The following is a 14,127-nucleotide window of genomic DNA, read 5'->3' as shown; positions in this document are numbered from 1 at the left end:
GATAGCCCTACTGGATGAGGGCCAGCACTGAGGTACCTGGTGACTGCAGCCCAAGGAGACACTCTGTATTGTCACAGGACAGGAGCCAGATAAGGAACCTGAAGTGGGGTGCCCCGAATGCTTTCCCAGAATTGATATGGTTGGGTATTTGCATTTGGGGAAGGTGGCCCGATTCAGTCTTGTCCTTATTCATAGAGCACCATTTTGTGCCTGGTTTGTTGAGGCCACTATTTAGGCTGAAGGACTCTATAAACCTACATGTGGCCTCATGACCCAGTTCTAGAATTTATCAAGTAAAGTTTCCATGAAGACTTGTGTGTTGGTCATTTCATCTTCCCAGTTAGAACTAAGATGCAATGCCCAGAACCTGTAGTTCTTCTATGTTGTTGAAGACATAAGCTACAATCCCAGAGTAACAAAACAAAAAGATAAAAGGAGCCTGGACCTTAGTGAAACCTTCAAGCAATCGCACCCATCTAAACTGGATGACCCACCCACCTCTCTTAGGGTATGGACAGATCACAGCTAAACATAGACACAAGTTTCGGTTAAGACACTAGAGCCCCTAACAGCTGAGTATCATCCTAACACATCCGGAATCAAAGAGGACGCAGACAGGAGTTCACAGAGAGCACACTGAGAATGAAGAGGAATGAACCAGGAAGGGGACATTAGGGCAACCCCCTCATCCCTGTTTCAAGCCACTGTGTGATGGGCATTTCAGTGCATAGGCTGTCTAAGGGACTCCTGGTAGGAATTTGTCTTTCCACAGGTTTTAAAACAGAAATGGACCTAGCCAAGCTGTTCATACTTGAAGGCTTCAGGCAGAGGCACTTGCTCCTGGCACATGTACCTTTCACATTCTGAAGACCATTCCCTTCGTGGCTCACAGCCACCTCTATCTACCTCCCTCTAGTATTTTTGGACAGATTTCCAATTTGATACATGAACACTCCATCAGTCAAAACAATCTTTTTAATGAGCCTCTTGTCCTGACAGCTGTGTTTAAGACGGGCATGGGAAGCTTAATAGAAGAGTAGAAAATTGTCCATTCTGGACTGAAGCCTTCATGCCTGCCCCACATGCCATCTCTTTCCCAAGCCTGCTCTCTTCTTTTAAAAGTACAGAGAATGTTATGAATAGTGAGAAAGATGCAGTTTGTGCAAATGAAGGAAAAAAAAAGATCTCCTGATCAGATAGTTGGAAGATGAAAAATATAATTATCAAGCAAGAATTAAATATGTAACTTGCAGCTTCCTGCCATGTGACATACCCCTCTGACCCCCAGCCACATGTCATTCGCTTCTCATTTGATTTCCTCAATGACCCTGAGTGGTTTATGCTGAGCCTGCCTTCCAAATGAGGAAAGCAAGGCCTGGAGATGTTGAAGCAGGTGCCATGTCCCTCAGCTTGGCATCACAGAAGTAAGTGTAGAGCATGCCTTCCTGGTGCTGCTTCTCTGGCAATCAAATACTGATATGAATAAAAAAGAGGCCTCTTGTATATTCTCCACAGGTCTGGAATGCCCAGCTCATCCAGAAGGAAATCAACTTAAAAGTTGAGCATCATGTGCTGTGGAGAACAGGATTCAGGGGTGGGGCAGGAAGGCTGAAGGGCTGTAATTAATATGAAGTCTCAGCCAAGGAGTGGTACTGGGTGCTAATCACACCTTCTGGGCAGCCGATTCATGGCAGCTCCCGGTTACCTCTGGGCTCTGGAGAGTAAGTATTTCCTAGCACACTGTTTATCCTGGAGCTGAAAACTTGCAAGCTGTAGAGGGTAAAGCAAACATTGTTCTGCACCATAAAATGTGTATGCCAAGGCCTGGCATGGAAAATGCCATGCTACAAACAGGAACAATGGCCCCTGATAGCCACCCCAGGAGTTACTGTCATGGTGCTCCTGGAAACTTTTACAGAAGAACCTACTATGTCCTATGTAAACTGTATGCACACTGATCTCACTTTTCTCTTAGCTGCTTCTCTGTTACCAAGAAGTATGTGCCATCCTTTGCTGCTTGCCATTAAAATGTAACTTGATTAATATTTAGATAAGGCAAGATAAGTACAATTTTCATAGCTAATTCTTAGACAATAAAAAAATGGTGGGAAATCCTTGAAAGAAAGAGAAGGAACCCCTGTAGGTTATACAGGACGAGGTAGCCTTGGGTGAAGGTCATTGCAACAGTTGAGTTATTTCTTCTTACCTAAAAGAGAGCCAGAGAGTGAAGGGAAGAGAGACTGATGAAGGAAGAGAAGAACTGGGGAAGAGGAAGCCAGAAGAGGAGCTGTGAGTCCCAGAAAAGCCAAGACTTCATGTCGCAGTAGTTGACTGAAGTGACCAGTCTAAACGTTTGGGTGCACAGGGCACCCACCACAGAACCCGACTTCAGCCTCTCAGGTACATAGTGTCCCCACCGCTCTGCTGTGCTCCCGGCCATGCAGAGGTGGAACTGCTGGGTGGTGGACCTCCCGAAACCAGTGCATCGCAGTGAGGAGCTCCTCCCGTACCTCACCCCACCTCTGCCTCACGCCCTGGGTTCCCTGACAGTTGGCACCAGCTGCCTAAGTCCCTGTTTGGGCAGTCCCAAGGGGTCTAAAAGACCCTTAAACCACTGCCTTCCATGATGACTGAGTTCTTATTAAAATACAAAAAGAACATCTTAATCCTTAGGTTTTACATACCAAAAATACAGTTCTCAGTATTTTAGAGGGTAGCTCTGATATGCAGCGGTGTGACCTATATGGAACACCTGAAAATGTATTTTTGAATATAGTACACCAAGTCATACATACCTCAGGGACAACAGAACTTTGTGAAATCTGTGTGCATGCATATAATCCTGCCGTCCCTAATTGTATTCAAATGATCTGGAAAGAACGTGCTGAACTCCTAAAGTGAGAAGACAGGTTGAAGAGAGAGCTTCCTTCTGCCTCTTTGTTGTTGTTTCTGCCTTGACAGTCTACACTTCTTACAGTATTTGCTTTCATTTCTAGTGTCTTCTGTTGTTCTTTTTGGCTTTCTATCCAGAAATACTATTAGGCTTATTAAAGTTGCTAGAATATGGTAGTGAATATTTGACCTGAACATTTACCCTATTGTTTATTAATCTGATTGTTTTTGAGAGCTGTTGCATGTGTATATGAAATATATATATTGCTGATCTATTTGAGGGCAAGTTGCGTGCATCACACAAAGGATAGCCTATCTCATGTATCCACTTTTGTTTGTTTCTGTTTGTTAACTTAGTCACTGTTCTTAGCAGTCACTCGTTGTCAACTCGTGGAGATGGTCCTCTTTCTGTTTTATGTCTGCTGTGTTTGCGTGTGTGTGTGTGTGTGTGTGTGTGTGTGTGTGTGTGTGTGTGTGTGTGTGTAAGCCACAGTTTATTCATCTCTCTTGAGGCATGATTTACTTTGTAGGTGGTTAAAAACAGTAGTAAGAGAGCAAGCTGAAATGACAGCAGGTTTCTGTTGTATTTAACATGGACCTAAGAGAGGAGGTGCTGGGTGGCCACAGAGCCAGTTTGTCACTTACCTCCTGAAGTTCATCCTGCAGTCACAGCAATGCCATCTCAGAAGTCTGGCCAGCGGCAGTGTTAGGTGCTCCCTAGGAGGACACTTGGGGACGGGAATGAGGAAGAGGGACTGCAGCAAAGCCAAGAAAGGTGTGGTCTCACCCATCACCTGACTCAGCCGGATCCCTGGGGGTCCCATCCTGAGGCAGGGGCAGGCACCCAACCTATGTATAGCCATGCATTTTAAGACTGTGAACAGGGGGGAAAAGAAAAAAGAATGTTAAGAAATTTTAAATAACATGTCCTAAAGCTTGTTCACAGTGCCTGGACCAAAGTAGGTCACCAGTTACTATTGGAGTTCCTATTATTGTAACTGCAGTTACTATGAGTGATTTCCTTTTTCTGATAACACTTTGAGATATCCACATAACCATCCTACAATACAGTTCATCGAAAGTTTACGCACACCACAACTTGCTCTGTACTTTCTTTTCCCGGTAAAGCAACCTTGTAACCTTCTTGCAGTTACCCCTGCATTTCCTTCTGCCTCATCCCAGCTCCAGAAATCCCAGCCAGGGGAATTTTCTGTCCTGAACAGTTCATTAAGTGGCTCCATATGGTCTGCTGCTTGAGTGGCCGTGACTCCTTCAGGCCCTTCAAGGGAAGGGACCCTCCTAAGAAAGAAGCTGCTTTGCATTCTGAGCAACCCACCCTCCCGACAGCAGAGAATGGACACATCCGCTGTCCAGGGGCCACTGCATACCATGGTGTCCACCGTAGCGAGTGGTGGGGCTCTGTCAGGAGGAAGACACCAGCTGTCAGCACGATGACACAAACCTGGCATTCGGGCAGCAGCTCCCGGATGTTCTGGGTAAGAAGGACCTACTGTGTGTCGTGCGTCAAATCACTTCCTATTGAGATTGCCACTGGAGATGTCTCTGTGGCCAGACTCACAACCTTGATGGGAATTTTAGTTATTTAAATTTTTCTGAAGAATAACTTGAATTTTTGAATTGTGTCAAGTCTGAAAAAATAGCAATAAAAAGACTCAATTTCCATCAAGGAAAGATGCTGTAGTTCTTAGCCACACACCTCCTTATTGGACACCTTTACCCTTGTAAAAGGGCAAGAAAAAGGAAAGACATAAAGATCAAAGTTAAAGCAGTACCTGTTGGCAGGTGGTTGTTTTTTTAATTTGGAAAATCCCAGGAATCCACAAAAACATTTACTAGTAAGTTATTTAGTAAGGTCCCAAGACTGTAAGGCTAATAATAGGTAAAAATCAATTGTGTTCTTATATACTCTTAGCAAACATTTTTGAGAACAACTTAATCTCCAGCACCACCAAGAGGAAAACAAAAACCCGAGAGTAACATGGTGTCAGGAGGAAAGCGGAAACCCTGAGAGCAGCATAGTGTCCAGGAGGAAACCCCGAGAGTAACATGGTGTCAGGAGGAAAGCAGAAACCCTGAGAGCAGCATGGTGTCAGGAGGAAAGCAGAAACCTTGTGAAAGCAAAAGCTTTTAAGTGGGAAGGTGAGACATGCCATGGTTCTGCAGGCAGGCAATATGGCAGTTCCCCAAAACTGATACACAGATTCAGTCAAAATTCTAGCAATTGTTCCTAACATGAGGTCTCACTATGTAGCCCTGGCTGACCTGGAACTTGTTATGTTTACCAGACTGGCCTCAAACTCAGAGATCTGCCTGGCTTCTGAGTGCTGGGATTAGAGATGTGTGCCACCAAGCTCAGCCAGTTTTATGTTTTATAAAAAATTTTGAGGCTAACTCTGTGCACATATTGCTGTATTTCTCTAACTACCAATTCATGGGGCGGGGGGGGGGGGAGGATGTTTTGTTATGTTTCAGTTCTGAGGTCAAATCCAGGGCCTCCAGCTTGCTGAACAGACATCTCCACACTGAGCCTCCTGGATGTCCTTCCCTGCACAGGTGCTCCTGTTCACAGAAGGATGTGCTCTCTGAGCTCTGTGCACTGGCATCTCCTGATCATGAACAGCACGCGTGTTTTCATGAGCTATGTTCAGTGTCACATGTGTCCTTTCTGTTAGTCTTGAGAAGCACAGAGACCTGCAGCTGCTGCAGGATCTTGAGATATTGCCTGAACCTCTTCAGTAGACTGCATATTTTTTAGTAGTGTCTCTCTCTGCCTTGCGGGGGTTGCCCTCCTCCCACTTAGTTTTATTGGCTCACATCCTTCCTCTCTCTTGCTTTCACACTACAAAAAGAATGTGAGTGGTCCATGGAGTCCACAGAAGCTGAAATCCCTGACCATTCTGGAAGGTGTAGGTCAGTGGAATGAGGAGCCATCCTCGGAAGCTTTGTGGAATGCCTGGGGTCCCACGTGAATGAACACCAGCTCAAGAGTGTGCAGGAGGGTTTGATCAGCTGAAGGCCGAGTGTTGCGATGCCTCTTCCGTGTGTCTGACAAGAAGACAGGTGTGAGGTTGGCACTTTGCTTAAGTCATTCCCGCCTTTCCCCAGCCCAGATCCAGCTTGCCCTTGCCCAGCTCTTCAGCCCCCTGTCCTCCAGCACAACTGATCCTTGTTGAGCCTGCTGCTGTATCCCACATCCAGACTTCCACTCCCAGCCCTCCTGGAAAATACTGGGAAGAGCTTGTTTCCCAAGTCCAGTGTCCGCAGGGTTCAAGTGCTGGAAGTACATTTAGAAGCCTTTGTCGGAGTTTGGTTCAGAGGCTGCTGGAGCCCACCTTGACCCTCTTTCCCAGTGTCCTGTTGTGCATTACCAACATATGGCTTCAGGAGGGGGATTGGCACGTGTAACTGCTTCAGATTGACTGGGGAAACCGTCTCCTGACTTCTCTAAGAGCCTGTAGTTAACCGCCACCACCTGTTCCCACATGTCCCCCACCAGAAAGGTGAGAAGGAAGTGCAGACCCCCAGACTGGAAACCCATGGCGCCCTCACTTTAAGAACCCAGAGTGGGTTCACCAATCACGTCCCTCCACACTGGCATCCTGGCTGCCTGCTGATGAAGTCCCGCTCCTTGAGCGAGTGTGTATGTGGACCTGTTTTCTGAGGGTCACACCACACCCACCTTCCTTCCTTACCCTCCTCCCCTTGTGAGTTACAGTTTTCCTCACCACTGAGGAAGAATAAATCAAGTGTGCTTGGAGACTTAGGTAGTTTTCACTGTTCCTGCTGCAGTATAAAGTGGCATAGGATTTTCATAAATATATACTCAACACAGGATAAAAATGAAAGCTGTCCAATTAGAACTCAGTGCATTTCAGACCTAAGTCAGAAGCACCCCAGCTTTTAGGGCACCCGCCTTTCAGACCAGAATTGTAGGTTGCACCTCACTTCTGTGATTTATGGCAAGTTTCCAATATCAGGGCATTAAATTATGCAGAGATTGTATCCCAATCCTCTGATTGATTGGGAATAAATTTGAGTCAAGGCAGTTTAAAAAATAACTTTTTTGTCTCTTTATGACTTAATACCATGGAGAAATAAATGTGCAGTGACTGCCACACACAAGGTCCTGGCAGATGCAGGGGCTGCCTTCACTGGGAATCCTTTCTCTGGCAGTAATTTTAAGAGAACAGTTTATAACTCAAAATCAGTTTATCCATGATTCTCAATTAAGGAACCACAGAGGCATGTGAACCACAGATGCCTGAAGAACAGGAGGAATAGCAGCTCTGCCTGACTCCTGGGAGCTCCACACCCACATGTGCCACTCCAGGGAAGCCATGATTTATCAGTGCATTTCTTTCCACCATTGAGTGTGGCTCAGTGCTCAGAAGCCGCTGTAGAGCCAGGTAGTCAAACTTCTGATGAGGCCTCCAGCCTATAGGCGTGAACTCAGGGGAATCACTAAGGCAGTTGAACTTCTGACAAGGTCTCACAGCCTATAGGCGTGAACTCAGTGGGATCACCGCTTGGACTCAGCTCACACATTGCAGAGCTCAGATGCCAGCGCAGAGCTGGGCCCCAGGCCAGCAATGAGCAGCTGGGCTGCTCTGGAGAAAGGCTATCCAGAGTCCAGGCCAGGCAGTAAGCTTGTTCACACGCCCCTGCTTCTCTCCAGATGTTTGTCCTACTCATGGGGGTGCTATTGTTAGCATTCATCTTAGGTAAGGAATCAGCCATAAAGGTCAAAATGTGCCCATGCCCCAGTAAAATTGAACCTGTGTCTGCAAGTATCTGAGATCAGGCTCTGTGTTAGTTTCTTAACCTATTTGGGCTTCTCTTTTCCCATTTGGACCATGGAAATGGTGAGAGGCCCCAGGACCATTGGGAGGAAGCACCAGGATGAGATCAAAAAGGATCTCCCCTTTGTATCCCACCCACCTCGTTAACAAGGCCATGCAAAGAAAGCATGTTCAGACTTAAAATGCCTAGGCGTGGCTTAGAGTCAGCAAGAGACCCAGAATTTCCCACTGCCCAACTTCACCAGGCTTCCTACAGATCCAGTTCTGATCCACAGAATCTCCATCATTGCCTACAGCATCTCATCCTTCCTGTTTCTGGTGGTTTCTCAGCCAGCCAGGAGACCCAGAGCTTCTGAGAGGACCATCAGAGTCATGAAGGAATGGTTCAGTCTCTCTGCTTTTAGACAGACTTCAACCTCCTTCCAGACCCTTCCTTTGTAACCATCACATTACCATTACTTGATTTCTCACTAAGAACCCCAATGTTAGTTCCTTGTTACACGACGGAATCTCTTTTGCTTACTGACTATTTATTTCTAGTCCTCTTTAGGTATCTTTGCTCTGCTAAGAATTCTGCTTTGGTCATTTTCTTTGTCTTTAGACACTAATAGTAAATGGTGAACCCTCAGAGTGTTGGTGGGCACAGAAAGGGAACGTACATGGTGCAGAGCATGTGACTGAGGCCCAGTAAGTTCTACTCTGAAAGTCCCATGGGCCCCTTGACCAGTCAAGGCCCCTGGTCCTATCTCCATGAATGCCAAGGAACATGACTTGACACTTCATCCAAACTGAGTCTAGCTAACTACTGCTATTGTGAGCCCTTCTCAAAATTACCAGGCATTTCCTCTACAAAAAAAACAGTGCTGTTTATGACTGTAAGCTACACATTGACTCGTGTTTCATTAACATTAGCGTAGACAAAGAATACTGTGCAGTATGTTCTGTGCAGCTACTGAGTCCCCAAGGGAAACTGATCATCCCAAGCTCTTGATCAGGCTTCAGATAACAACAGCCTTCAGACTCAGGTCTGGCAGTCAGGAGCATTTGGTTCTCCATGTGTAGTGCAGACTCCTCAGATGCCTAGTCCAGGCGCTCCCACCACAGCTCTGTGTGGTTCACCCTGGTGTAACAGCACCTGCAGCCCTAATGCCCTTGCTGGGTCCATCTGGCCACCACTGTCCCATTCACATCTCCTTCCTGGACTGCTCCTGACCAACAGATCAAGTCATGGTCATTGTAAGTAAGCATTGACCTAAAGCAGTGGTTCTCAACCTTCCTAGTGCTGCGACCCTTTAATACAGTTCCTCATGCTGTGGTGACCCCAACCATACAATTATCTTGGATGTTACTTCATAACTGTAATTTTGATACTGTTATGAATCATAATGTACATACTTTTGGAGATAGCAGTTTGTCAAAGGGGTCATGACCCACAGGTTGAGAACAGCTGATTTACAGTTATGAGAAAGGGAGTAATTATTCCCTTGTTAAGAACCCCCTTACAATAAAAGCAAATGTAAAACTACCTCCTTTCTAAATTCAGTAGCCTGCCCAGTCTAGAGGTCTGCTATCCACATGTACCTCCCATCTAAAAATATTAACTGGCAAGTTCCAGGAATGAACAGTCTATAAATTGTAAGTTCTGTGCTATTCTGAAGGGCGTGCTGAAGTGTCACCTAGTGTTACCCCACTCTGTCCTGCTCTGGATTGTCCTTTGGTCATTATCCACACTATATATGCTGCCCATGCATTTAGTCATGCAGTAGCCTTCTCAGGTATCACATTGGCTGTCACAGTATCACAGCTTGTTTCAGGCAACCATGCTTTTGATTAATAGCCCCAAAGTGCAAGACTGGCAATAAGTCAGAACATATGAAAAGACAGATGAACTCCATTACTGTGTGGCAATGCCTCAGGGAGCATAAAAAAGCATAGAGTTCATGGGGTCAGTATACACAGGGGAAGCATGGTATTCATGGGGTCAGTATACACAAGGAAAGCATGGTATTCATGGGGTCAGTATACACAGGGAAAGCATGGTATTCATGGCATCTGTATACACGGGGGAAGCATGGTATTCATGGGGTCAGTATACACAGGGAAAGCATGGTATTCATGGCATGTGTGTACACAGGGGAAGCATGGTATTCATGGCATGTGTGTACATGGGGGAAGCATGGTATTCATGGCATCTGTATACACAGGGGAAGCGTGGTATTCATGGCATGTGTGTACATGGGGGAAGCATAGTGTTCATGGCATCTGTGTACACAGGGAAAGCATACCTGGGGTCGGCACAGCCAGGTTCAGGTATCCACTGGGGGTTATGGCTGTCTTGCTCATGGGTGAGAGGGGCATCTGTGTACAATATAGCCATCACCTGTAAGTGAGCATTACCGACAGCTTCAGTCAGCATTGTACCATATCCATACACACACACACACACACACACACACACACACACACACGCACATGCACACGCACAGCTTCAATCCTTCTCTGGAAACATCTGAAGTAAAATATTCTAGCTTCCTGTTCTTCCCATAAATTGCTTTTTTTAAATGTAATCCACATTATAAAATTCTCCCTTTCAAAGTAAAATTCAGTGGTTTAAATATTTTCAAAAGGTTGTGCACCATCACCATTGTCTAGGAGCTGGCCATTTGTATTTCCCATTTCACAGAGAATCCCTGTATTCATAGCATCAGCCCCTACGCCTCTCAGCCTCTGTCAGTAATCTACTGTTGGGCTCTAACTCTGTTTACTCGGAACGTTTCATATGCGCGGAGTCTTACGTTTTATGGCCTTTTCTCTCACCTAGCTTAATGTTTTCAAGGCTCACTAACATTGTAGTCGGTACTCATACTTTGTTCCTTTTTATGGCTGAACACTGTTCTGGACAGACATTTAGTTCATTCCTGCATGCTAGGCCATCAGCGTCGATGTGTGTTTCATTTCTCTTGGGTCTTTGTCTAGAGTGGAGGCTCTGGGTCGTTAGCTCTGTGTCTAACATGGTTGAGAATCACGTTGGCTGACAGCGCTCTGCAGAGTGTCCTCCTGTCTGGAAGACGTGAATCTCGCCGCTTTCTGACTGTTCTACACAGACATCCACTGCCTGTGCCACTGCTTGCTCTCGCTTTTAACGGTAAAAACTATACATGGTTTTAATCAACAAACCAGCAGTAGTTATCAAAGTGGCTTCTCAGGATTCACCTATCAGTGTTTCTCTTTTTTGTTTTTCATCCCATCCCTTGCTGAATTATTTCTCTTGATAATTCATAAGCAAATATTTTGGAAATGGTGAGATCTGATTTCCCCCCACATTCTAGACATGTCTTTTATTTTGCCCTCAAGTGTCGGGTGAGCTTAGGTGTAGGACTTGAGGCTCCTGGCTTCTGCTCTCAATATTGCCTGACTGTCGTGTCCTCCTGGTGCCGCCTTGCTGTCCTTCTAAGGGCGTCCTAATCCCTCCGCTTCGACGTACCACAGTTTTACTACGCTGTACGTCGGTGCGGAAGTTGTTCCCTACTCCACAGTTTTCTCTGAGGACCCATGTCTTCATCCTTTCTGGAAATTTTTAAGCTAATAATCTCTTCTTTTCTGCATCATTTCCTCCTTTCTCTGTTTCTAGTTTCTGTTCCCGGGCTCCATGTCTACTGCTTTGTATCTGGTGTGTCTTCCGATTCATTTCCTTGATTCTCTTCTTCTGTTGGCTCATTTCTTCTTTGACTGTTACCGAATAGAATTTACTCCATTTGTTTTATCGGGGGTTTTAGTATGTGTCTTAATACCCTGTTTCTGGGTTTTCGTTGCTTCCCATTATTCAATTTTTGTCTGTTTTCTGTCAAAGGATCTTGTTTTTATAGCTGCTAGTCTTTCTTAAGAACTCTGACATACAAAAAGTATTTATTTTGGTACTTGTCAAGCCTTTCTTATAATTAATCACCCTGGAGTGAACTCCTGCCTGACCGAGGTGTCTGGACTGCCTTACTTAGCAAGAAGTTTCTTAAAGCTCTGGAAGATGTTTCTTTCTTCTGGTTCAGTGTGAGCAATCAGGACTTTCTGTTTTTGTCCTGGCCTCATGGGCCCAGACACACACACACACACACACACACACACACACACACACACACACACACACCCTCATCCGCACCTGACTTCTTCATTGTCATTTAGAGATCCCCTGTAAAATCTGGGAACTGTCCCTTCTAGAGCCTCAGGTTGAGATTCTCAAGCTCAGAGGTATGCTGGAGAACTCTAGATACATGTGCTCATGTACATGCATACAGTGAGAGTTACGCCTGGGCCTCCCACGTGCTAGTGAATTGACTTACACACTCTAGGACACAGCTACACTCCCAGCCCTGTGACTGTTACACTTTAAGGAACTTCGTGAACTCATTGTTAATGAGCTACTATGAAAAGTTCATTTAATGCATTCTCAAGTAGTTAGCATTAATGTTAATATCATTCGCAGAATCAAAATTTGGCTCCCACAGGTTACCTGCATGGAGTCCTAAGCCCTCTCATGTCTTTGCCTTCCCTGCAGGTATCAGAGCTGTGTTCTCGGGCCACTACCACAGGAATGCGGGGGGAACCTACCAGGATCTTGACATGGTGGTTTCATCTGCAATCGGGTGCCAGCTGGGCAGAGACACCCACGGGCTCCGTGTGGTGGTCATCACTGCTGAGAAAGTTGTTCACCGTTACTACAGCTTAGAAGAGCTGAGCAAGAGAGGAATTGATGAGGACCTGAAGGAGCTGATGAAGGAGTGATTCCCCATGTAATCCACCCAGGTTTCATGCCCACGAATGTCCACAGCGCCTCATAGCAATGTCTGAGTAGACAGGCAAGTTTGTGAATGGATGTCCTTTTATATAAATCAAAATGCTGGGTCCTAGCTTCAATTATATTCAAAAGAGGGCTGTCTTCCCTTTAGAAAGCCAGAAAAGAAGGCTGTCAATATTTTCTAATTATGGCGTGAGACTTTCCACATGATGTTTGGGTAAACTCTCCTCATGGTGCAGCTTTCAACCTGCCCTGGATTCCCACTGTTCCTTACAGTTTACAGTCAATACCCACCTCCTGCCCACAATCCCAGCTCAGTACCCAAGTGTGATCATCAATAATTCCTCCAACAAACTGTTTCTGCTTTTGTTAAATTGTGGTCATGACTCCCAGAACACTGGGAAAACAAAGGTCCCTCCTTCTTACTGGCCGACCAAATAGTACCACTCTGTCCCAGGGCCATAGACTCCTCATAACAGGGAGCTTCATAACCACCACTGATGCGAATTTCAAGACTTCTGTTACTGCTGATGGTGCAAACACAGGTGGTCCACGTGAGGGTGTGTTTGCCTTTCTGATGACAGATGTCACCTTCATGTACAGACTCTGTGTTCCAGGTGACCAGAAGAGAGGCTGCAGCACGAAGACACTGTACAGCCCATGTGTCTGCCCTGTTTATATCCTCCCGCTGCGGCCAGCCCACAGCATTATCAGATCACAGTGAACCTAGTGGGAAAACTGGATGTGATGCAGACTTCTCCCGAGAACAACCCAGAACTGTCCCTGGGCAAACTATATCATGTTAATTACCACTGACATACAATACCCCTGGACAAAAAAACAGTGTGAGTTACTTAAAATCCTTTTCTTGGTGGAATCCGCTCTGCTGCCTCCTCCTGGAGCGCTGACCTCTGGCTCTGACCCTCCACGCAGCTCCTAACCTGATGCTCGAGTAACCGAGGCTCTCTATCCTGCTGCGGAAGTTTTACAGTGTCCTGCAGGGGCACGGGGGATCCTAAACCTACTTTAAAAACTCACTGGTTATAAATGAACCGCAAAGCCCATTAAATTAAAGAACTTTCTCATTAAAAAGTTTAGTCAATGTAGCAAAACCATGAGAAATTAAATAAAAAGATAATTGGATATGTAAATTCATATGGAACAAAAGATACAAGAAGTTATGTTACAGGTTGGTGACACACCAGCGTTCATTGTTAGGTAGCACAAGAAAATTAAATTTTTCAAACCAGAATGATCTTGTGGTGCTTGGCTACATTCCTGTTTGTTTCCTTTTTTTTTTTTTTTTTTTTTTTTGGTTTTTTTCGAGACAGGGTTTCTCTGTGCAGTTTTGGTGCCGGTCCTGGATCTCACTCTGTATACCAGGCTGGCCTCAAACTCACAGAGATCCACCTGCCTCTGCCTCCCGAGTGCTGGGATTAAAGGCGTGCGCCACCACTGCCCAGTGTGTTTTCATTTTTCTTTATAGCAGAATGTAAGAAGTCAGGAAAGAAGTTGGATAAGGGGCAAAACTAATAGTCCAGTTGTCCAGATGTGATTACTGCAACCCCTGAACCCAGAACATGTGGGCTTGACTCCATGATGGGAGAAAGTTTAATTACAGTGGGC

General features: G+C 45.6%; 1 protein-coding gene across 2 annotated transcripts in view; it reads left to right on the top strand.

The window, feature by feature from the left end:
- Cpped1 (calcineurin like phosphoesterase domain containing 1) overlaps positions 1-13,824 on the top strand; it is a 109,563-nt gene extending 95,739 nt beyond the window's left edge. For both annotated transcript variants that reach the window (XM_028890043.2, XM_028890046.2), the window contains exon 4: positions 12,262-13,824. In XM_028890043.2, coding sequence (XP_028745876.1) covers positions 12,262-12,488 — 227 coding nt within the window. In that variant the 3' untranslated portion in view covers positions 12,489-13,824. The remainder of the gene's footprint in view (positions 1-12,261) is intronic.
- Positions 13,825-14,127: the final 303 nt, after the last annotated feature.

This window comes from Peromyscus leucopus, chromosome 8b, assembly GCF_004664715.2.
Source record: "Peromyscus leucopus breed LL Stock chromosome 8b, UCI_PerLeu_2.1, whole genome shotgun sequence".
Lineage (NCBI taxonomy): Eukaryota > Metazoa > Chordata > Mammalia > Rodentia > Cricetidae > Peromyscus > Peromyscus leucopus.
This window is presented reverse-complemented; position numbering and strand designations above follow the sequence as displayed.